Source organism: Melozone crissalis, unplaced genomic scaffold, assembly GCF_028551555.1.
Source record: "Melozone crissalis strain CALT ecotype California unplaced genomic scaffold, PUWL_Pcris_2 ptg000006l_1, whole genome shotgun sequence".
In the NCBI taxonomy this organism is placed as follows: Eukaryota; Metazoa; Chordata; class Aves; order Passeriformes; family Passerellidae; genus Melozone; species Melozone crissalis.
The window spans coordinates 18249660-18273160 of record NW_026535784.1 but is presented as its reverse complement, the minus strand read 5'-3'; the positions used below and the strand labels follow the sequence as shown (position 1 = coordinate 18273160).

The 23501-nt window shown below is 43.5% G+C and overlaps 1 protein-coding gene across 1 annotated transcript in view; it reads left to right on the top strand.

Annotated features, from left to right (window-relative positions):
- The first annotated feature begins 570 nt into the window (after positions 1 to 570).
- The window catches only part of BEND4 (BEN domain containing 4), a 31540-nt gene continuing 8609 nt past the window's right edge, over positions 571 to 23501 (top strand). The window contains exons 1-3 of the mRNA XM_054295886.1: positions 571 to 956; positions 9580 to 10146; positions 21555 to 21646. Coding sequence (XP_054151861.1) covers positions 593 to 956; positions 9580 to 10146; positions 21555 to 21646 — 1023 coding nt within the window. The 5' untranslated portion in view covers positions 571 to 592. The remainder of the gene's footprint in view (positions 957 to 9579; positions 10147 to 21554; positions 21647 to 23501) is intronic.

The window sequence follows — 23501 nt, the reverse complement described above, 5'->3', positions numbered from 1 at the left end:
CTTTTGCATAATGAGAAAGAAAATGTCCTCTGTGCCCTAATATACTCTGACAGGTCCTGGACTCCCAAATACTTTTATTTATGGCATTATTTATTTCACCCCTAATAACCGGGGAGGCGAGCCCGCGGCTCGCTCCGTGCGGGGAGAGGAAGGGAGGGAGAGAGGCAGGGAGGGATGCCCGGCGGCCGGCGGGGCTCCGCGCCCGCCCGAGGGGACACAAAGTTTTCGCGGCGGCCGCCGCTCGGCGGGGCGGGCGGGTCCGGCAGCCCGCGAGCCCCTCGGGCCGGGCGGGGCCGGGGGGTGCCGGGGGCCGCTCGTCCCCCGCCGCTGCTCACCTGCCCCTCGGGGGTGCCGGGGGCGGCGGCGGCCCCGCCAGCGCCCGCCTCCCCGCCCGCTGCCATTAGCAGCGATTACCCTAAACACTTGCCGGTCGCCGCCCGTCTCCCTCCAGGCATTGGCGCGGCCGCCTGTCAATCAGGCCGGCGCCCCGCCGCGCCGGGGCTCCGCCGTGCCACAGAGACGAGCCGCGGCGTCGGCAGACACAGCCCCGGAGCGGGGCCGCGCCGCGCCGCGCCGGGGGAGGCGGCGGAGGATGGAGGAGGAGATGCAGCCGGCGGAGGAGGGGCCCAGCACCCCCAAAATCTACAAGCAGCGGGGTCCCTACAGCGTCCTGAAGACCTTCCCCGGGAAGCGGGCGGCGCTGGCCAAGCGCTACGAGAGACCCACCATGGTGGAGGTGCCCCGCGGGCGCGGAGCGGGGCAGCCCTTCCCGCACGCCGCCGAGCCGCTGCCCTACGCGCCGCACGGCGCCTTCCCCAACGGGCCCGCCCGCCCCGGCGCTGCCCCCGGCGCTGCCCAGGGCCACCCCCGCCCGCCGCCGCCGGCCCCGAGCTCCTCGGGCCGCTACGGCCCCTGCCCGCCGGTGGCGGGGGGCGGCGGCGCGGAGCTGAGCGCAGGTACCCGCAACTCCTCTCTCTCCTCCGCGCAACTTCGCGGGGCACTTTGCGGCGGGCGGGAGCGGCATGGGGCTGTGGGCTCCGCCGCCGAGGCGCGCACCTCTCCGGGGCGGGGGGCGCGGGGAGCCCCGCTCGGGGCGGCGGCGGGCGGGGACGGGGCGGGCGGCGGGCGCCGTCCGGTGCTCGGGCACCGCCGAAGTTCCCGCGGCGGGCGGGGCCGCTCCCGGCCGGCGGTGCCCGGGGCCGTGGGCAGGGTGGCGGTGGCGGGGGCTGTGCCGGCGGCCGCGCAGCACTTGGCGGGGCAGGCGCCGCCGGCCGGTGCGCACCTGCGGGAGGGAGGGAGCGAGAGAGAGGGAGCGAAAGAGAGAGAGGGAGCGAGAGCTGCCGCTGCTGCCGGCGTCGGGGGAGGACGGGGGGAGCCCCGGGCCGGCCGCCCCGCTCAGCTCAGCCCCGCTCTGCCCCGCTCTGCTCCGCCTGGGAGGGCGGCAGGCTGGGGCCGGCTACCGGAGGAGCTGCTGGTAATGGAGAGGCTGCTGATAGAGAGAGCGGTGGTGATTTTAACAGAAAGAAAATAGATCGGCTGCTTGCCTGCACCGTTTTCGTAAGATGCAGTGACAAACAGGAGATCAATTTATTTTTTTTCTTTAAAGGTGTAAGATACCGAGATGCTGAACGCATATCTTTCCTCTAGTGATGGCTTGGAGTTAAAAAACCACGTAGATCTTGATATGCAACCTAAATTTGGCATCAGGAAATGGGAAATTGCATCTTTAAGCAGAGTACAATCAAAAATGAATTACAATAAATCCTATATAATTGCATAGGTCATTCTCTTTAATGAGATTTTATTAACCTGACTGTCAAGCTTTTGAGTCAGGCAGATATTTTATCTTCTTCAACTGATAAAAGTGTCAGCTATAAACCACCATATAAATATTCATAAATCTACACATCTGTGGCAGCCTATCAGCATCATTCTTTTGGACATTAAAAGCATTCTAATTACTTTCTGTCTAGCAGAGCTGAAATGCTGCCTGTTATAGTATGTGCTTGGCAGGCATGATTGCTTTTGTTTGCCATCACAAATAGCAGCATCCTATTTTATATACTGATGGTCCAGAATATATTCAGGGTTTGACTGAACAGGATGAATATTATGAAGCACCATCTGGTTTTGATATCATCGGGTATATTAACTCATCTGTTAATTTTTGACACATCATTGATTTATTTATTTAGAAAAATTGGATCCTGTTTTGGTATGTTGCTGTTTGCCTTTGTAACAAATGTGATGACATTTCCTTACTAAACAGGGAGAGACTCTAGTTAATAGGATATATGGCTATGTTCTAATGTCTGTCTATGCTTAGAAGTAGCCTTGTAGTGGATGAATTTAGCATGTCTTGTTACAAATAATTCAAGTACTTTACCAAAAAAGTTTAACACTTGAATAGATTAGCCAGAGAATTCACATCTCTGGGGCATAGTTCTGTGATCCGTGGCAGAAGGTCATCTTTCTTCATGAAATTGCTTCTTATATGAAATGCCCAAATGGTGGGATTTTAGTATTCTTTGTGGCCCACAATCAAAACACTGATAATAAATGTGACACCTACATTTCTTTACAGAAGCAGATGACGCCATGGAAAACATTCAGCTGTCTGGTAGATGATATATGAGACCATATTCACAGCAAAGCCCTCTGGGCTTTGATGAGCAGAAGTTTGGACTGTTTTTCCTGACTACATTGTGCTAACCAGGCCCTAGAGTGGGCTTCAGAGCCTGTCTTTGATTTAGTTCTATGCTAAAGAGAGTGAAGGAACTGCCATGTGTGCCCCAGAGTTCTTTGAGGTCCCTGTCCCTTCAGCTGCACATTCAGGCTTTACTGTAGGTTCCTATATGGGTCCCAACTCACCCTTTGCTCAGGTAAGTGCCAAGAGAAGCAGAACAGGAGGAAACAAACCAGAAACTTGCTGCAGTGTGTACTAGTAGCATTTTGCACAAGCTGTTACCAGAGGTGGTCCACAAGTTGGAAAGGGGACTGGAGCAGGTCCCTCTGAAGACAGGCTGAGAAAGTGGGGGCTGTTCAGCCTGGATAAGAGAAGGAACCTTCCAGCATCTTAGGAGGGCCCACAGGGAAGCTGTGGAGGAACTCTTCAAGAGGAACTGAAGCAGGACAAGGAGTAATGGGTTCAAACTGAAAGATGGGAAATTTAGGTTAGATATGTGGAAAAAAAAATTACTGTGAGGCTGATGAGGCACTGGAACAGGTTGCCCAGAGAAGCTGTGGATGCCCCATCCCTGGCAGTGCTTAAGGCCAGGCTGGGTGGGTCTTTGAGTAACCTGGTCTAGTGGAAGGTATCTCTGCCCACAGCAAGGGGTGTGGAACTAGATGAACTTTAAGGTCCCTTCCAAGCAAAAACGTTCTGTGATTCTATAAAGCAGTAGGCAAGGTTTAGATCTCCTGGATATTTTAATCCCATAGGTAGGGATGCTTTGCTGAGCTGTGTGCCCATCCTTCCTGCTTGGTGGTGGAGGAACACCATGCAGCCTTTTCCTGGGAGCTGTAGCACCACTAGGATGAGCAGGAAGCTATTTGGGACCCCAGTGCTGTATGCATGTGAAGAAATCCCATTGTCCAGAAGCTTGAAATCCTCTTAACTAATGTGTGAGCCAATTTAATAGCACAGGCCACCCCTGGGGAAGCAGAGTTGGGGTTTTGCCCCTGGAAAGTGAGAGCATTTACATGTTCTGCATGCACAGTCACCCTGTACTTTGGCCAGAACCTGTGAGGTCTCTGTGCTCCCCACAGCAGCATGAGAAACAAGCCCAGAACCCCTCTCAGCCAGAGGTTCATCTCCAGTGATGGGTGGGTGTTGTAGGGAGGAACAGATCATCCCTTAGAAGGTGTCCAGCTGCATGTACATTCTCCACAAGGCAGTCACCATCCATGATGTGTACAGTTTGCCCACTTAGTTTATCCTCAGCTCTTGGCAGGTGCTTACTTGAATAAAGGGGTGGAGTGCCGTAGGGCAGATTTTTGGCAAACCCACTTCCTAGGTTCAGAGATACCCCTCTTTTTGCTGATACCCTTTTTGCTTGTGCAGGCAACAGTGAGCAAATAGCCAGTAAAACACCAGTCCTGGGATGCCTAACTCTGTGCCAACAACTTAAACACCTAATGCAGGTGATTCCTAAACTTCAGGCATGACATTTCTGGCCCCTTGGGATTCACAGCTCCAAGTTTGCTTTTGAAAGTGGGCACCTCAAACACAGTCATGACTAAAGATGCTTCCATATTTTTGTAGCTTTGTGTAATGGTTAGAACTCTTCCCAAGGGTAACCAGATTTTCCCTTGGTTGCTCTCTAAGAGATCACTCTCACGTCCAGACTCCAACAGAATTGCAGTAAGAGGGGTTAGGGAAAGGAAGGAAAACAGGAATTCTCCACCCAGTGCCATGATGAAGAAAAATTTAGTTTGAGATCCCATCATGCAGGGAAAGATCCTGCGTGAGAAATGTCATCTTACAATGAGAAATGTGAAGCTGCACTGCAACACAATCCTCCTCTCTCCTCTAGAGGTTACTCTGACTGCTGTTGCTGCTGTGAGCCACACGGATGGATTCATTCAAAGCACCAGCATATACCTATTTTCTTCTATAAAATATAAACTCTTTAATAATCTATCCACATTATTTTCCTGGAATGAAAACTATCTGTCTTTGGTAGTATGTGCATTGAACAGTCCCATAATCCACCAAAGAAAGTCCTTTTCCTTAGGAAAGCATGATGTAGACCTTACAGTGCAGCTTAAAATTTTGGGTGGGCTTTCATGGAAAGCAGAGGAAGAAGAGCAGAGCTGGTAACACCTGTTAGCAGTGCCAAAAACATGGCATATTTAAAATGACCGGTTAATAAAGCTCTGTTATGCCCAGACAGAAAAACAGTTTGTTCCATGAACAGCTGAGATGAAGATCAGTGTTTTGACCTTACCTTAGAAATTGTGAGCCCTCATCTGGAAGCAGATCTCTCAGATAAGTACTGAAATGGCCAGACACTTGTAGTCGTAATCCACTGGACTGTCTCGATGATCTCTATGCAAAACGCCCAAGAAAATGTTGTGTAGTCATAGGAGGTGTCATGCTCTCGATTTTGTGACCTAAGCACAATATTTACAGCAGTGGTCATATCTAAAAATATAATGGCCAAGTCTCTGTGCTTGGATAAAGGCCAGTTTGAGGGGTACAAGGCTGCTGCCCCAGGATCTCAATTAATAAAAATATTGTAATAAACAAATCAAGAAATACAAATAATCAGGTGAGAGGGCTGACTCTCTGCAAGGTGAAGAGTGAGACAATTGGAATTGCTAAGGAACCTGAACGTCACAATCATGCTGAAAATTAAATACCAATGAATACATTCCCTGCAGGGGAGAATGTATGGTACTCAATATTATAAAGATGACTTTTTAAACTAGCTGCCCAAGAATACAAAGGAAACTTTGGAAAAGCCACAACCTGAATCCAGAGCCACTGAAACCCAACACAATGCTTATTAATAAAGCTGTCTGATCTAAGTATTGAAAAGATCCATAGGTGTAGGAAAAACTGAAGGTTTACCTGCCAAATTTTCCAGACATCTTTTTTGATGCATTAGTTAGTGTAAGTTATCAGAGTGATTTTTCAGACATATTAAACCCTGTTTTCAGTCTGGCAGTTGAGTAGCTGAGAACCTCCCCTAGTCCCAGAGTCAGTGAGAAAATGATGTAAAGATGGATGCTGTGTCTGGGAGTTGGTACCTGATTTGCCATATGATAGTGTCTTCTGGTTGCTTGCAGTCCCAAACAGTCTAGTTAGGAATACTTGTGCTTTTAGCAGTTTAATCCTGTTCTCTTAGCACTTCATGGGTCTTAGGCAGCAAGTCCACCTCCAGGCAAATGTCTAGTTAAAGTCAATAGCAGCTCTGTAAGACTAAAGACTCTGGGGTCTGAGACATTAGAATTACATGGTTGGTGAGCAAGGTAATAAGGAAAAGGAATATCACAATAAGACTTTAATAAACTACTTACACTGTTTGAGTCCAGTGCAGTGATTTCACTGGAATCCTACTTTCATAGAAAATACATACATTATGTTAAATCAATTAAGAATCATAGATTGGTGTTTATTCAGTAGTAATCACATAAAAACAACTTTTGTCATTTCTTAAGTGATTAGACATTGCACAGTGCTTGCATTTCTAATTATAGACAGTCTGTAAAAGCTGAAATCCCAATTTCTACAATATATGCTAAATGGGCAACATTTTTTTTTCTCCGTCATAAGAAATAACTGCAGTTATCATTCTCATTTAAGGTTGTTCAGACTGTGGGTGTGTGCACTATTACTGGTGTAAAAGTCTCTTCAAAGTAGAACCTACTTCAGCACAGAGACAGATATTTCCAGAATATGTGCTGAGGGCATCCCTCGCTATTGCTGTCCAGCAGTACCCAGAAAAAAAGCATTTGGGATCTCTGGGTTAGCCTTTCAGATGAGCCCTGCTTTGTCATGGCTCATTTTTATGTCTTTGAGTATGGGTTGAAGTTAAGAAAAAAATCAGTAATTGCTGTTATTGTGTCTTTGTAATAGATCTGATACTGAAGATTAGATCAATAATGTCATTTCTGTATAAAATTTCAGTTACATTTTAAACCATTATCACAGTGAATATGCCTAATGCATTACATTTTAAAACAAAACTAATAATTAATTTAATCTTTACAGATGTTAATGTGTATTTTGGTATTCTTCAAGACTAGTAATTTGAATGTCAGGTTACCCTTTGCTGTTTTTAGAATAAACCATAATACTGGAGTAACATCTCTTACAAGAGTCTAATCCCTTTTCAGTTGTTTCATTCATATCTTGTCCCCATGCAACGAGGATATGCAAAGAATACGTAACTGTTTTGTGAACAGAGACAATAATGATTAAAATACAAACAGTATAGATGACTTCAGGTCTGGAATCAGATTATAGGATTAAAATGAATGAAAAAACCATTCTGTAGTAGGATTGCAAAGTTACAGTCAATATCATCCTGTAATAATTTTAAAGGGGAAATGTGGAAAGAAGTAAAACAAAGAAAGCACATCTTGGGGTTGTTAGTGATGCTTGAATTTCCTGATTTCCTTTTGGTTTAAAGCTGCCATGTCACCAGGATTTTGTTCTTCTAATTCATGTTACATCTCCTGTGCTGTTTTGCAGTGGCGTTGGTTGTAAGGGTTAAAGACAGCTGGCCTTAGGTTAGTGTAGGAGAGGAGAAGGAGAGGCAGTGGGTGATGGACCTGGCACCTCACTGGCACCCACTTGCAAAGGGGGAGCAGTGCCTGTGCATTTCTGCCCTTTGCGTTTAGTGTGGTCAGAGGGTATTGCATAAAGCTTTGGATCTGAGAGGTGTTGTAGAAATCTGCTTTCATTAGTCTGAGCCCGTCTCCAGGAGTGTGATATGGCTCATAAACACAGGAGGCTGATGTGTTCATGAGCGGTCTTAGGGCCACTCCAGTGCTTCCCATGGAGCCCCTGGACAATCCCTGCATGGCCCAGGCAGCCTCATGGGCCAGCACTGGGCTTGGGCTTGCTCTGCCCAGGAACCTCAGGTTCCTGTTTTTTCTGTCCTCAGGAGATCACATCCTCGGGTTTTGTGCCTGGGAGGGCTCCTCTGGCTGCATCTGAGGCTGAAAGTATTTGTATGCTGCTTCAGCCCTGCCCTCTTTCAGAGATCTGGAGCATGGTACAAATGCAAATTAGTGTTGTTTCAAATATTCTTCAGGTCAGCTGTAGTGACCTCAGTGTAAAGTAGATTTTCCACCAGACAGTGGTAGATCTTGCAGAAGTGCTGTGAAAAGTGCTGTGGTATTTTCAGGGTCCCCTGTTGTAGGGAGGAAATGATGAATCTGACTCCATGTTCTTAGAAGGCTAATTTATTATTTTATTATTTTATATTATATTACAGAATACTATACTAAAACTATACTAAAAAATAGAGAAAGGATACAGACAAAAGGCTAAAAGAAGAATAATTAAAAACTCGTGACTCCCTCATCAGAGTCTGACACAGCCTGACAGTGATTGGTCATTAAGTTAAAACAGTTCACATGAAACCAATGAAACAGTGACCAGTTGTAAACAATGTCCAAACCACATTCCAAAGCAGCAAAACACAGGAGAAGTGAATCAGGTAATTATTGTTTTCATTTTTCACAGAGGCTTCTCAGCTTCCCAGGAGAAGAAATCCTGGTGAAGGGATTTTTCAGAAAATACAATGGTGACAAAGTGCCACCCCGTAAATGCCTGAATTCTGAACATTTCTGATTTTTATGTGTCATGACTGTGATGAGGCTACTGATGAAGTTCTGGTAAATGAAGGTCTGGGGTGCTCAGTCTCATGTATCTGTAGCAGGTTGCCTTTTCAAAAGTAAATGCATTTGTCACTTTCTAAAAGTCAAGCCTGCCTGAGAAGTGCTCTCCAAAATTGGCAGTGCTTTAACCTACCAGTCTTTTTTTTCTTTTGCAAAATGTTAGTTACATCTGTTTAGATACCTAGAGGAAATTAGCTTTGAATAAGGTAAAAAAAATTAAAACGTACTGTTTTTGCTGGGGAGCCTAACAGGTCATATCATAAATATCTTGGTCATTTCCTGTCTGGGCCCAGGAAGTATTATAGCAGCCTGAGCTATACATGTAGACATTGCAGAAATGAGCCATCCTGCTCTGTAGGTTTAGCTTGTAGCTGCTGTTGCTCCCTGAGACGTGACACCTCCTGTCATGAGAGGAAAGCTGACTAGGTGCAGCACTAGGAACAGGCATCCCTGTTCCTAATGCCAGAGCTGAGCTGCTGTCTCCAGAAACTGCTGCACAGTCCTGTGCAGTTTCCTGACTGTGTGCTGAGCATCTTGAGGAACTCCACTCTCCACTGTGCCATACTGGCCTGCCTGCAAACCTGCAGCATGCCTTTGCTTGATTTGAGGAGAGGGGTTTGTGCTTATCACTCTGGGTAGTTCCTGGACATATCTGGAACCAAGAGCAAAAGGAACAGAAGCAAAGTCCATTGAATTTAGGGTCAGTTGTGTGGAGTGTTCCGTGCCCAATGTCAAACAAGTGCATCAAAGACAAAAATGAGAAATAACAAAGCTTGGAAGCCTTGTTGGAGAGGAACTGGGCATAGGACAAAGGTATGGTGCAAAATCCTACAAGTATGTAGAGTTAATGCCCTCCAACAGCTTGAAATAGGCTTTCTGGGCAGTACTTACTTGAACTTGTAGCAAATTGGATGTAATTTGTATTTTCTTCCCCATTTTCCTGACTTAATCCCTCTGAAAGAAGATGTCAGTAGGCAGTGTCTATCATCACAATGCATTTCTGATTAACAGCAAGGTCACAAGGGCACTCTCAAAATAGAAACAGAGTCAGGATTGTTTTAAATCACAGTGTTGCAGAGGTATTAAAGCAGAAGCCATAATTTTAATACGTTCAGAAATAAAATGCATGCTACTGTAAACAGTTGTGTAGATTCATCTAGCTGTTACTGCCTGGCATAACCTCTTGCATTAGGTTTCTGTGATTCACCTTTTCTTTTGTTGCAGAGAGTCGAATGATTCTGGATGCCTTTGCTCAACAATGCAGCCGGGTTCTAAGCCTCTTAAATTGTGGTGGAAAACTGCTGGACAACAATCACTCTCAGTCCATGATTTCTTGTATAAAGCAGGAAAACCCAAATTATAGTGAAAGACAAGAGCACTGTCAGCTCGGGAAAATGGTCCATAGTCAGACGTCAGACATTTTAGACATAGAGATGCAGTATATGCAAAAGAAACAACAAACCTCAGCCTTTCTGAGAGTTTTTACTGATTCCCTTCAGAACTATTTGCTTTCTGGGAGCTTCCCTTCTCAGAACACCTCATCAATAAATGATTTTGGCCATTTGGCAGATGTGGATCCACTTTCAGCCTCTCCAGTACACACTTTAGGTGGATGGACATCTCCAGCGACATCGGAATCTCATGGTCATCCATCATCTTCTACACTGCCAGAGGAGGAAGAGGAGGAAGAGGAAGAAGGTTACTGCCCTCGGTGTCAAGAGCTAGAGCAGGAGGTAATTTCATTGCAACAAGAAAATGAAGAGCTTCGTAGAAAGTTGGAGAGCATTCCAGGTAAATAATCTCCTGCCATGTAATGTTGCTGTGGAGTGATAAAAATAATGTAGGTGATGGTTTATTTAAAGTTCTAGTATTTTTTAAAGGTTGAAATCATAATAATCAAACACTGGAATTTGTCTCCAGCCAAAATTCCTGTAGCTGTGCCTAGTGGAAAATTACTCTGTGAATATTGAGTCCTACACTAGTAAGGTGTGTTCAGGTGGGATGTACTTGTAATCCCAAATTCCAAATATAAATTTCGTGGTTTGTCATAGTAATTTCAAACATATGCTTTCATAACTCTTTATCTGTCTTGTTCTTTAATTGCCATTACAGCTTATAAACCTGATTCCTTTTGGAGCTCCTTCCTTTTGGTTACTTAAGGAAACTATTCAAAGTTATATCCATAGTTTTACCTGAAATAATTTTGGCTTTTACTTTGAACAGTTTCTCTTAAATTGCTGCTAGCTTAGTGAGAAGCATTACTACATCTCCTCCCATTCGTCTTCAAATAAATCTGAAAAAAAAACCCTACAAAAACCTAACAACTTTTCCAGTTCAGCAATACCTAGAAGCCACTAGGAGAGAGAAAGAATTCAAATAGAAACCCCTTCTGTGAAAAGATTCTCTTGCTGTTTACACCTAGGACCTCTCACTTTTCAGGTGAGCCAAGATACTTGAAGAGTGGAATGGGATAAGAACAAAGTATCTTGGACCTGTATTTTTTAAACTTTCAGCACAGGCAAAAAATACACCTCAAATAGTAATGCTAAAAGCAAATTGGAATTTAGCAAAGAAGGAAGCATACATCATGCTTTTGACACATATAAACACTAGGGAACTGCACCTTTTTTACCTGAACTCAAGGTCTTAGAGTAGATCCGTAAAGAGTTAGTTGAACTGATCTCAGAATGGCAGAAAAGCATGTCTAGTACAGCATGAGCTGCAAGAGAGAAAATACTTCAAAGATGCTAAGTATGCAGAAAGGAAGAAGGCAGTAACCAATTACTGCCCCAACATGTAGAGGCAGTTGCAAAATCTGAGCAAAATGCAAGCAGTAGTCTTCATCATTCTTCTCCCCAGCTATCCGTGATGTACTATGCATTATTTGTATCATATCATGTTTTTCTTTTGTGCATTGGTCCATAGGGATGCTGGCAAATCCCATAAGCAGCATTGTTCAGTGCAAAGAAAACCCAAAATTTAGAGTAACTCCCTCACCTCTCCCAAAAACATAGAGTTACCATAATTCATGCACTCTCAGTGGTTTCAGCAGGGGTTAGTACATCATCTGGAACTATGTGACAAAGGGAATTGTGTGGACTTCAACTCCTGGGGGGTCCTACCTTCAGGTGTAAGACCAGAAATGATCCTGTAGGGTCTCTAACCTGGCTGACAGCTTTCATTCAGTCACCTGTACTGAACACAGTAATTTATTTTTTTACTTTCATTAATGCATAACTTGTATTTGACTGGAGTAGTATCTCACACAGCCTCCAGTTTCTGGTGAGCAGTGGCTGTATCTCTTACCTGACATTTGGTTCCAGTGCTTAATGACACTGGTGAAAATATGTGCCTTGTTCCCTGCCTGACTACCTGAAATCAGCTTTTAGCCATTGACTTTTATGCTTTGCTCCACTAAATGAAGTGCTCTATAGGTCTTGGTACTTCTTCTGATTGAAGGTACTTACAGACTGAAAGCTGACTTAATTTCCATTTTAAATAAACAAAGCAAACAGAACTGTTTGAAACTCCTCAAATTACCTGAATCCTTCTTTGCAGTTTTTTTCCTCCCCTTCTGCTAATTTCTTTAAAATCTGGGCACTGGAAATGCATGCAATATGTTCCTATGAGCCTGATCAAAGGTGAATAGACTCTTCACTTGTACCCGTGGTTTCCCTGGTGGGTTGTGCAGCTGAGCTTCTCATTCTGTGCACATTTCTTCCTAAAAGTACGCACTTTGTATTTGTCTGTGTTCATGTACTAAGTGTTCCAGATTGTCCCACTTGCCCACTGTTTGCTGATTTGTCAGTTTCTGTATCATCCAGAATTTTTCAAATTGTTTTTAAATTAACTTTGTGATAGTGGTTAAGAATGTTGAATAGTTTTGAAGGTGTTGTTAGTCCTTGTTGGGCCTTTCTAGAAACATGCCTATTAATGATGATTCCTGTAATGCCAAATATTTGAGATGTCAACAGCAGGTTCCTAATATATATTTGGTTTGGTCTGCTGGTGTTGAGTGTTGCTACTTTTGCAATCAACTAAGGAAGGTAGGAAGGTGACATGCCCATCAGAGATCTGGGTGTCTTACATTGTTCAGCCCATCTTTTTCAGGTGAATCTATATGATTATCAAAGAATGACAATCAGGTTAGTCTGGCAAGACCTACTTTCCATAACACCATTTAGACTGGAATTAATTATATTCATATTCTTTAGTTCTTTGTCATTTGAATCCCGTTGTGATTGCCTGTATTTTGCTAGGATTAATGCTGGGTTAAACAGCAAGTATTTAGCTGGGTCATCACACTTACCCTTTATTTCCCTTTAAAAGTGATAAACATGCATAATCATAGTCATTTTACACCCCCCAGGAGTCATGAAACTCCTTGTTTACAGAGTATCAAAGGAAGCAGACAAATATAAAAGATGTGCAAGGAGGTAGGACTTCACCTGCCAGCATAAAATCATCATCAGATACATCTGCTGCTTTCTGGTGACACATCCAAATAGATCTGAAGTGACCCATGTGTTTGCAGAAGTGTTAAGAGCCACAGAAGTCCCTGAGATTTTGCTACATGGTAGAACAGAAATCCTCAGGCAGTCACACAGCCACCACTGAGCAAAGTTAATCAAAAATCAGCTAAAGGCAATGTCTAATTATTTTTGTCTCTAGTGTTCATTTTGCTCTTGTGAGCTCCTACTCCCAAAAAAGCTGGCAGAAATTTTTTGTGTTGCCCAGGTCTGTATGTAAACAGGAGCTTGCTCTCTGTGCCTTTTGTTTGTTTGTTTTTGGCCCATCAAGATGTTGCATACATCTTGAGGGAGGCAGAAAGGAGGGAGACAGGAGGGAGACAGAAAGCCCTCTGCAGAGTGTCGGTGTTGTGTGCCACCATCTATCACATCAAAGTAACCTCAGAGCACAAACTTCCTTCCCTGCATGTTCATCCCCCTCGTGCAGGCCGTCCGCGGGGCCAGGGGAGGCACTGAGCGTGGTGGGGAGGCAGCCGAGGGGGCCAGGTGAGTGTGAAGGTTGCCATGCTGTCCCTGTGGAGCCACTGAAAGGGCAGGACGTTTTTTCCATGGTGGTTTCTGTTCCCATGCTTGGGGGAGCGGGTCCAGAGCCGCTGGCTGGGCTGGCAGGGGACCCTGTGGGGCGACGGCAGTGCACGCCGTGCCCTCCCCACGGGCACTGGGGCTCCACCAGCAACTCTGCCAGCAGAATATAAAAGCACCAACCCCTCCCTTCTGCTGTATAATATGAATCATTCTGTCCTTCTCCTGAAATACTTTGCATTTCTTTTTTTTACTTTCCATATGCAAAAGCCCTTTTAAAATCCATGAGAGTTTGCGATCTAAAAATAGTTGCCGCTATACATCTCTGCCTCAAGCTTTGCAAAGCAAGGCTCACAAAGAGACTACCACAAAAAAGAGTGTTTTCTCTGCAGATGTAAAGGCAATGACACTTTTTTCTTTTTTTAACAAATATTACAGAAGACATATCCTCCTGTAGCTTTTGGACACAGAAAATAAGATTTTTCAGTTTTCAGGACTCTGCCCTGTTGCTGTAGAGCCCTTCAGTTCTGGAGGATCTTTTTGCCTGTAGCCTAGCATCACTCTTTGGCAGATCACCACTGGAGAGAAACGATTACATGGATAGAATACCCCATGTATTTTGGTTGCTGGATGGGCAGATTTTTTTTCTCAAAGAAACCCCATTTGATTTGACTGAAACAATACTTAAATTTGTGTGAAAACTTAATTGTTCCAGCTGTAGAATAAATGAAGAAAAATTTGTATTTTAGTGCTTGGAGTTTAAAGCAGTGCAACTTCTTTCAACTTGTCCAGTTTTCCCAATATTTATTTTTTTTAGGGCAAAATATTAAGCATTTTCAGTTTTCAATTCAACTGAACAGAAGAGAAGCATTTTGATTTGGTGTGTTATTGTGTCTTCTTCTGAAAAATAATTGAAGTTTAGGTAATTCCTGGAAGGAATTACCAAAATTGGCAAACTCATCATTGATTCTTTAGGGTTTTGAGATCATTAAGAACAAAACAAAGTAGTCCATGTACATGAGAAGAAAAGTGTCTCCTAGTTTCTTTCCTCTGTATAGAAATTACTGTGGCTGTGAAACTTTCCCAGTAGTAAATCTAAAGACATATTTGTGGAGCTGCATGCAAGACGTGGATTTTAACCATGAGGATATTAAACAGCTCTTCATTATAATCAGCATGATTTTCTCACACTTTTTTATCTGAAAGGGAAAAAATATTTCCAGGTGATTAAAGCAAAGGTCTATAATCATGAGTTAGGGTTTGTCTCCTGGTGCTCCCAGCTTTGCTGCGTGGTTTTGGATAAAGCAATCTCAAAGTAGTAAAAGTTGGGATTTAGTAAGTATATGAAGCAATGTGTGACAAATTCAATGATTATTCTAACTTTGTTAGCCCAGCAGCAAAAAATACTCCAGCAAATAGCAGAGGGATGGGGAAGGAAAACCCCCTCAAATGTTGAGTCCTGGTCACCTGTAGAGGCTGCATTCATGATGGCTGGAAGTAGCCAAAGCAAAGTGGGATTTGCAGGTAGAGTTAATATCAGTGTAATTGAAAAGTCAGACAAGTTTTCCAGGAGGTTTTGTATGCCCAAGGCTTGACTCCTCTTCCTGACTATTGGATGATACAATAAAAGATATTACTTTTCCCTACAAATCCAGTCTCCTTTATACTTTCAGAGCCTCATGTTTCCAAAGAGCCTACCACAGCCACAGTGTAGATAAAGCACCCATCAAGGGTTATGATGAACACTTTTTCATGTCCTTTTTTTTGTCCTTTTTCTTGATGTTCACATTTAACCACTTCTTTGGTTTCCCTTGATGTTCTGGATGTTTTGGTCTGATCTGTGGCCTCGTTCTGCTCTTCAGCTTCAAAGTGTGAAGTTACAGTGAGAAGAGAGAGCCTCGAGCACGGTCACCCAGTGTTGGGCACAAGAACCCCTTTGAATTTGTAGCACAGCTTTGCTTGCTGCTGGGGGGGACAGCTTACTTTGCTAAAGCAACCTGAGTACAAAAACTTACTGAAACATGTAACTGCAGCAGACCAGGGCTTGCTTTATCTGTTTTCTCTGTGTTTCTGAATACAAACCCACAAGAATTTGGGAGATCGGGTTTCTCAGCCGACTTGGGAAACCAGAGCTGGTGAGAGTTTTGTGGGGAGCTGCAGTTCAGCCTGTCAAGGATGAACTCCCAGGTCTCAGCTTTGGTTTGGCCTTTGCCGGTAAACATTTGGTTTTTAGTGACACAAACTGCTGTCCCTTGTCACAAGGGATTTCCTGGTTTCCCTGTTAGTTACCAGCAGAAGAAATGTGTAGTAGAGGGGTTTGCAGAGGATGTCCCCTCCAAAGGGAAGACTTCACTGCTGAATGGGATCACAAGAAGAGGCTCTTTCTAATGAGTAGATGGAAAGCGAGAGAGCACAGACAAAAATAAAAGCCACAGGAGCATGTGGCAGCATCACTTAAATGAGATGCACAGCTGCCTTGTTTTATCTCTTTTAATCTGTTGTTTATGCAGAGGTGTATATCCCAGGGGCATATGGGAGGGGAACATTCTTTTTTTCTGGAAGAAATCTATTGCAAAAGAAAATTAAAAGTACAATGGCTTTTCAGATGCAGATTTATAGAAATTAAATTATTTACCTGGAAAACACAGCTGAGAGGGATTTTTTAAGTAATGAGATATTTCCTTGAATTTTTCTCCCTTCCCTGTTTTCAGCTGGCATGTAGGTCAGTTTAGGAAATCTTTAACACCCTCCTACAGATTGTGTCAATTCTTTTGATTTCTGCTTTATGCTTTCGCTACAAATGAGTGCTGGTTTTATTTTACCATCCAGTCACAAATATCCAAATTTGCAGGCTCTTGAGCACTGAGATCAGCTCCTCCCCTATCTTTCCTTGCCCCTTGCTGTTTTTCCAGCCCATCACACTCCAAACAAACTCATCTTCTTGGACCATCCATGCAGCTTTTGCTGGCTTTCAGCTGACTATTGAAATAAATGACCGTATGAGCTAAAATAATCCAAGCCATGCACACTTGTTCAAATCTCAGGCAGCAAAGGCATCTCCATTAATGCTATAAGAAATTCACACAGCCCTGTGGTTCGTCAGCACGTTCCCTATCATTTGTTACATCTTTTTGACAGTCGAGCATCAATTTAGAAATGCCCTGCAATGAACTCAGAGAGAAGCGCTGCTCAAGGTCAGGTGAAGGAGGACACAGTGCAGAGCTGAGCCAGGCTGAGCTAACAGCTGCTGGCCTGAGCAGGCTGGAGTACATGTACACCCTTCCCCATTTTCCTCCCCTCTGGTGAGGCAGAGCTAAATGGTCTCAAGTGCTAAGGGTTCATCTTCTGCAGAACACCAAGAGGAATACCAGCCAGTGTCAGCTACAGAGCACAAAATCTTATTGATTGCAGAATAACCAGATTTCTTACTGTCTGTTTATGGGGCTGAGACACTGCAGAGACGCACACAGCCAAACTGGGGTGAGCCATCCCATCTCACTGGGACTGTCTGATGCTGCAGGAGAGGTTGGAGAGACACTTTATTTACCTTGGAGATGTGCTGTATTTACAGCAAGCCCAAGCGTCTCTTCACAGTGCTGTGCTTTGGCAATGTAAACAGCACTGGAATGTTTTACACTGGAGGCTGCAGTGGATTTTTGGGTGGATAAATGAGAGTTCTCATTGTGACAGATATCAGTGTAAGTCATGTAAGTGATTGTGTCCCAGTAACAATTTATAATGAGCAAAAACCCAGCTCTAACCAATCATAGGGATGCTCATGGCCCTTCATAAAAATTTGGAAACAATTATCAGAGGCAGAGGTTTAAAAAGAAAAAAAAATAGAGTGAGTGATAATTGGGAACCATTAAAAACATGTCACTGAAGACTCCAAAAGATTATCTAAGAGGAGAAGTATAATGCTGATTACAAAACCAGCCAGTTTAGAGGGAAAGTAAAGGAAGAATTAGAAACATAACAAATGGATTCAAGGGGAAGTTAATGGTGATGTGTAAAAAGCAGTTGTATCAGTGGTAAACTAATGATTAAAATGAAATGTGGAGCATTGTCTAGAGAAGGCTTCTTTTCCCTAGCAAAATAAAGGAAAAATATGACATCCTGAAAACAGTGTTGGACCATTATCAGACAGAAACAGATTTTATCAATAATATGGAACTGTTCATTGACTATTTCTGTTCTGGTACTTGTGAAGGGTAGCATGATGCAGTCACACCAATATAATGGTGATGGTAAGCAGGTAGAAATATTTTCCCTTTCCACTGTAACTCTGGGTGTTACCACACATTCATCAGCAGCTTCATGTGGGACTGCAGCCTCAGTGCCTGTCCCAGCTGCCTCCCTGTGCTGGGACCCTGGAGAGCAGTAGCTGCTTGCACACCACAGCTTTTCCTCCCTAAGTGCACATCAGCTCACTGCCAAAGGCTCAAGGCAGCTGCTACCCAAGGGTGATGTTTGCAAAGCCAGGAGGTTTGGACAGCTCACTTCAGGAGCTAAACCCAACCCATGAAAAACACAATTCTGACCATCATTTTTCTTTATGCTTTGTAATATTTTGGATGCTTTAGAAGACTGAAAGATGGAAATAGTATCTTGATTTTTTTAAAAGGACATGTCCTGGATGATGGTGATTTCGTTGGCCTGATACTGAGCCAGACAAACTAATTGCACAGCTGATGCCAGCTTCAATTAATAGAGTGCTAAACCAGAATAATGGCATTAGTACCAGGCTACATCTTGCCAAATTATGGTTTTGATGAGATGAAAAGTTTGGTGGATGAGTATTGCAGATATTCAGGGTGTTACATAACATTAAAATTACAAAACATGATTTAAAAATACAAATATATTTGTATTCGGGAAATTCGGGAAAACTGCCATGATGCGGTTGAATTTCTGGAGGGATGTTTTTTGTGAAACTGTTCACAGCCCATGTTTTTAATACTTTAATCCATGAGCACACAGTCATTGCTTACAGCTTGCAAGAGGTGCAGAGGCAGCTGTGAGAGAGGAGGATGTGAGGTGACAGACCTGGCTGATCTCTGTGTGCTGGAGCACAGAGAACATGGCTCTGCTTGGCTTCAGCTCCTGGGAAATGCACTGGGAAAGGCACTGAGTGCTTTCAGTGCCCTGAGAAAGGCTTTGGGAAGTCACAGTGACTTTCTGCTTGGATATTGATGCACAGCTTGGCCAAAAAACCCATGGCCATCAGCTGTACAGACAGGAGATGTAAGGAGGTGGAGGGACTCTGCTTTTAGCGGGAGCCCAGCACCTCTGGAAGGTCAGTGTTGGGCTTAGCAAAGAAAAAATGGAGAAATTACTTTACCTTCATTATGTAACAAGTAACAGGCATTTTCCATTTCTTTTCCAAAAAATTTTGCAAAGCCCAGTTTGAAGGAAAACAGAATGCAGACTTGAAATAAGGTTTATGTTCCTGTGGGTAGAAACTGCATCACTGGGAGATGACTGCTTGAGTTCTATGGTGTTTTACCCACTGATGCTGTCTGTTGCAGGGAGGATTTAGTCCAGGGAGTCACTGTCCTGTGTGGCAGCTCGGGCTGAGAGATCAGAGCCTGGATTTTGTCATTGGCACAGGGTGTGACCACCACAGTCACTGTTCAACTGTTCATTAGAAATTAGGATTCTCTGCAGAGAAAGCTGTGACAAGCTGTGCTGAATAAGCACTTGTTACAACATACAGATACCTAGAATAACAACATCTTAAACTTGGATCAATGGCAGCAAACACCTGCCCCTCCTGCATGTGTCCTGGTTAACATCTTAGCCAGACCAGCCTTCCCTGGCACACTGAGTTCCCTGTGGGCCCCACTCCTCCTTGCCCTTTAGCTCCTGCAAAGACCTTGCCCTTTCATTCTCTGCAGGCCAGGCTGCTTTGCCATCTCCAGAGTCCATTCTGAGACAGTGGCACTTCCAGAAGGTAAAGTCTATGGAAACGCCTTCCCTAATGGGCAGGAAAATTACTGCCTCCCCACAGGCTTTCTGCTAAATCATAGCTAGTGTTATCTCAATGGTGGTATCTCTCCCACTGCTTAGAGTAAGAGCAAATCCCTGTTGGTGATGTCCTGATAGTGGATACCTGCATAAACATACAGAGTATCAGCCCAGGGGGCTATGGTCTTGTTAACCCTGTGGAGACCCCATCAAAGATAAACAGAATAAATAAACTAATAGACTTAAATGATTATTCATCTTCCCAGCTGGGACCCCCAGACTCTGAGAAAGTTACATTTCCTGAAGGGTTTGGAGGAAAGAGTTCTCAGCAAAGAACTGTTTGCTGAGAAGAGAATATCTGCAGAGTCATGAGAAGGACACAGCAACAAAACCAAAGCTTTGACTCTCCACCTCGTGCTGCCCTCTTTGTGGTTTCTTCTAGGCTTCAATTAATATTGCAGCCCAAGAAGTCTGGATTTGCAAGTAGTACCTGGTGTTTGAAAGGTTGAGGTTGTTTGTACCAGCAGCAAACTGTGCTGTGTCTTGGCTTTAAAGTCAGAAGTGATCAGCATCCTCCAGTCACTACAACGATTAAAAAAACAATGCTGTGCTCAAAACATTGCTGCTTTTATGAGGATAGAAGTTTTTATAAGCTTTGGCCAGCTTTTAGTACTTTCATGTTTCTCAGTGGTGATGAGAAGGCATTTTATCAGCAGCACAGAGTTCAAGTAGAGCTGCACTTCATCTGCTGGGGACACAACAGGTTAAGTAATTTCCTGTTGTCTTCTCAATTGAGCCCAAAACCCTTGGAAGAACATAGGTAAACACATCCCTGGGTAGCCTGCAGTGAGATTACTTACTGTGTGAAAAAACAGAAGCAGGAGTAAATACACTGATGGGTTGTCTTTACAGAGAAGTCAACGTGGGGTGCAATAACATAGAATTTTATTCATCATATCAGGCACTTTGCATGACTTCTGTGTGCAGAGGGCTGGATGTAACTCCTCTTATCCTACAGTAAAGGGTCTGTTTTGCACAGAGTAATTTTGTTCTGCACCCTGTCTGCCTAGACAGGGGCATAGTAAGCTGTGTGGTGTAAATGCCAAGGAAAGAGGGCAAAATACCCATAAATCCTACCTTCAGACATTCTCAGATATTTCAGTGCTTGCTTCCAGACTGCCAGCTTAAGAGAAAGCCCAAAACACCACATTTTTTCAGAAAAGAAGTAATAAAATGCCAAGAAATAGTAATTTTTAAAAAAGGAATGTAAATATTTCTTCTGGGTTTTGAGCTGAAGCTATGATTAAATCTGAATACTTTACAAAAACGACCCATTCAAAATGTGAAAGTCATAAGGTACGTTAAAAACTATGCTTATTTAGTCTTGCACAAGTCAGTTGTAATGTTGGATTAATATCTGTTTAATTCTCCTATGGTGTTTCAGGCTCAGGAGAAAAGAGCTGTATTTCAAAAATACTCCAGAGTTAATCAGGGATGTGGCAGCATCTGCTTAAGAGAGACCCATAATTGAATCATCCCTAATTAACCTATCACCTCAACAGAAGGGAATAGGATGTTGGTACCACTACTGAAATGGATCAGAGTGATGGGAATGGAAAGGGGGGAGGATAAGGGCAAAGAGAAATAAAGCAATTTGCCTAACACCTAGTTTTATAATAAATCTGGGAGGAGGGACGGTGTACAAATTGGAGTATACAAGTCATTGAATCTCTTTAGTATATTTAATCAGACTGAATTTTCAAAAATATTTAAGCATATTTACATGTTAATCAATGCATTATTTAGGTCCTGTAAATGTTTCCTCCTTTGTATGGATTGGGATTTTTACAGTATTTACAGATTTTTTTTTTTCTTACTATCATTACTGCTGACCTAATTTGTATTTGGAGTAATTATAATTTCAAAATTGGGAAAAAACCCTTTGAAAACCAGTGGGCAGAAAAATAAAAGTAGTTTCAGAGATCTCAGTATAGGCAATACAATACTTGTACATTTATTAAATGAAATACCTTCACAAATCAAAATGAGAAGTATTTCCTATTTGAAATAAATCTCACAGACATAGAACAGAGATACTAAGGAACACTGCTTGATTTAATGTTGTTGTTCTATTTTGTGCTTTATAGCTAATGTACAGTAATTGCAATTTGTTTCATGCAGTGCCCTGCCAGACGGTTTTAGATTATTTGAAGACTGTACTTCAGCATCACAACCAGCTTATGGTACCCCAGCCAACAGACCACCCAACCGAGGTAGTGTACAGTGAAAACACTAAGCTGCATCTCTTTGTGCTGGATTATTCATTACAAACATGCAGGCAAATAAATCAGTAGGCGTTTAGTAGAAAAACAGGTTAAAACCTGTCATTTTTAGGTACAGTTATACCCTAAATGGAGGAAACACATCATTAGTATCATCTAGAATTACTTTACTGAGCAGCACCTAACTCCCTGCATCAGCACCAGGTGTGCTTGCCCTGCTTTGGGTAGCTTTTCTCTCTTCTTTCTTCAGAAACACCATATTTGTGGGTAGAATTTGGGCTGGGGCTCCCTGGTGACAGCTGTAGCTACGTGACTGAGCGTGGCTGCACGTGGCATGCTGCAGTTCAGGGTGTGTATCACTTTGCTCCTCCATTCAGTTTTATCCTGTGCAAATTAATAAATACATACTTATATTTATCACTAGCTGTTATCATCCAAGGATTCATTTTCCTTTTTTTAAATGCTCTTTTGCTTAACTAAAATTTTCAAGTACTGTAAAAACTGAGGCTGTTTTGTAATGTCTCACAAGGAATAGCTTGTCACAGTGTGGCAGAATTTTTTATTCAATTAAACACAGATATTAATCTTTTATTCATAAATTTTATCATGTACAAATACAAGCAGAGATACATTTGTATTTTTGGTTCTTCCTTCAGAGTCTGCTTATTTCATTTCTGGGAGGTTTTATGCTTGTTTTAGTTTAATGACTGCTGGACACACCAAACCACATCATACATTTAGTGAGAATGTTTTGCCCAGAAGTGCTTTACTCTCTGAGGAAGCAATGAAAGTGTATCTGTAGCAGGAATCCTGTAATTGTTTAACAGAGTGGCATAACACTATATCATGCCTTGGAGAAGAATGAGGAAAAATATCCTACATTTCAGGGGGAACAAGAGAGCAGTGTTATAAAATTGATGCTGAGGAGTTACACAAAATTTATTACCCTGTCCTCAGTTAATAGCAGTGTGAGCTCTCATGAAATCTAGATGTTGGGCCTTGCTGCTCCCTATTTTCATCAGTGCTATATATATATAAACACAGAATAGCTTTTGGATAGCTTGCTGCTTAGCAAAGCCATGCCTGAGCATCTGTCCCTAATGCACATGAGCAAGCCTGGAGCCCAACCCTGTGCCACTGTGGGCTTGCATTGCCCAAGGCAGGCCTGGCAGGGCTTGACAGCAGGCCAGCACCTACAGTCACCTGCAGCTTGTACTCTGCAGTGGTATCAGTAAGAATGGTCGTTGCTTCACTAAAGGGTTTTTTTATAGGAAAAAATAGGTTTCAGAAATCAAAGGTAGGAAAATAACTTACTTTCTATAGAAGGGATGTGAACTAGCTGCTGAAGAACAATTAAGTACCAGCGTGAGGATCACGTGGTCCTTTGTACTGATGCAGTGGAACAAGCCAAGGGAGTACTCCTGCCAACACCCCTGTGACAAAGTTGTCACAACTACTTCAGCATAAGAATATATTGCCTCCAAAGAGCTTTCCACGCTGCCCCTCTGCTCTTCTTCCTTCCCCAGCTCCTTCCCAGTGTTGGAAGAGGACAAGGAGCTGGACTGGATGGATTGTAATGTTCTTCCATGGCAGAGCTCTTCAGACATTCAGGCATCCCAGGGGATCATGTATGGGCAAAAACTAAAGCAGCTGCCTGTGTCATGAGTGGAGGGGCAGGAATTGACCCTGACTTGTTTGCAGCGATGTGAGGAGAAAATAAAGTGCAAAGAGAAAGCCCCAGATTTAACAGGGCTAGACTATAGGTGAAGGGTTTTTCTCTTGGAGGTGAGAGCTTGAATTTACAGCTACAGGGGAGTGAAGTGTTGAGGTGTCTGGGGAGGAGTGG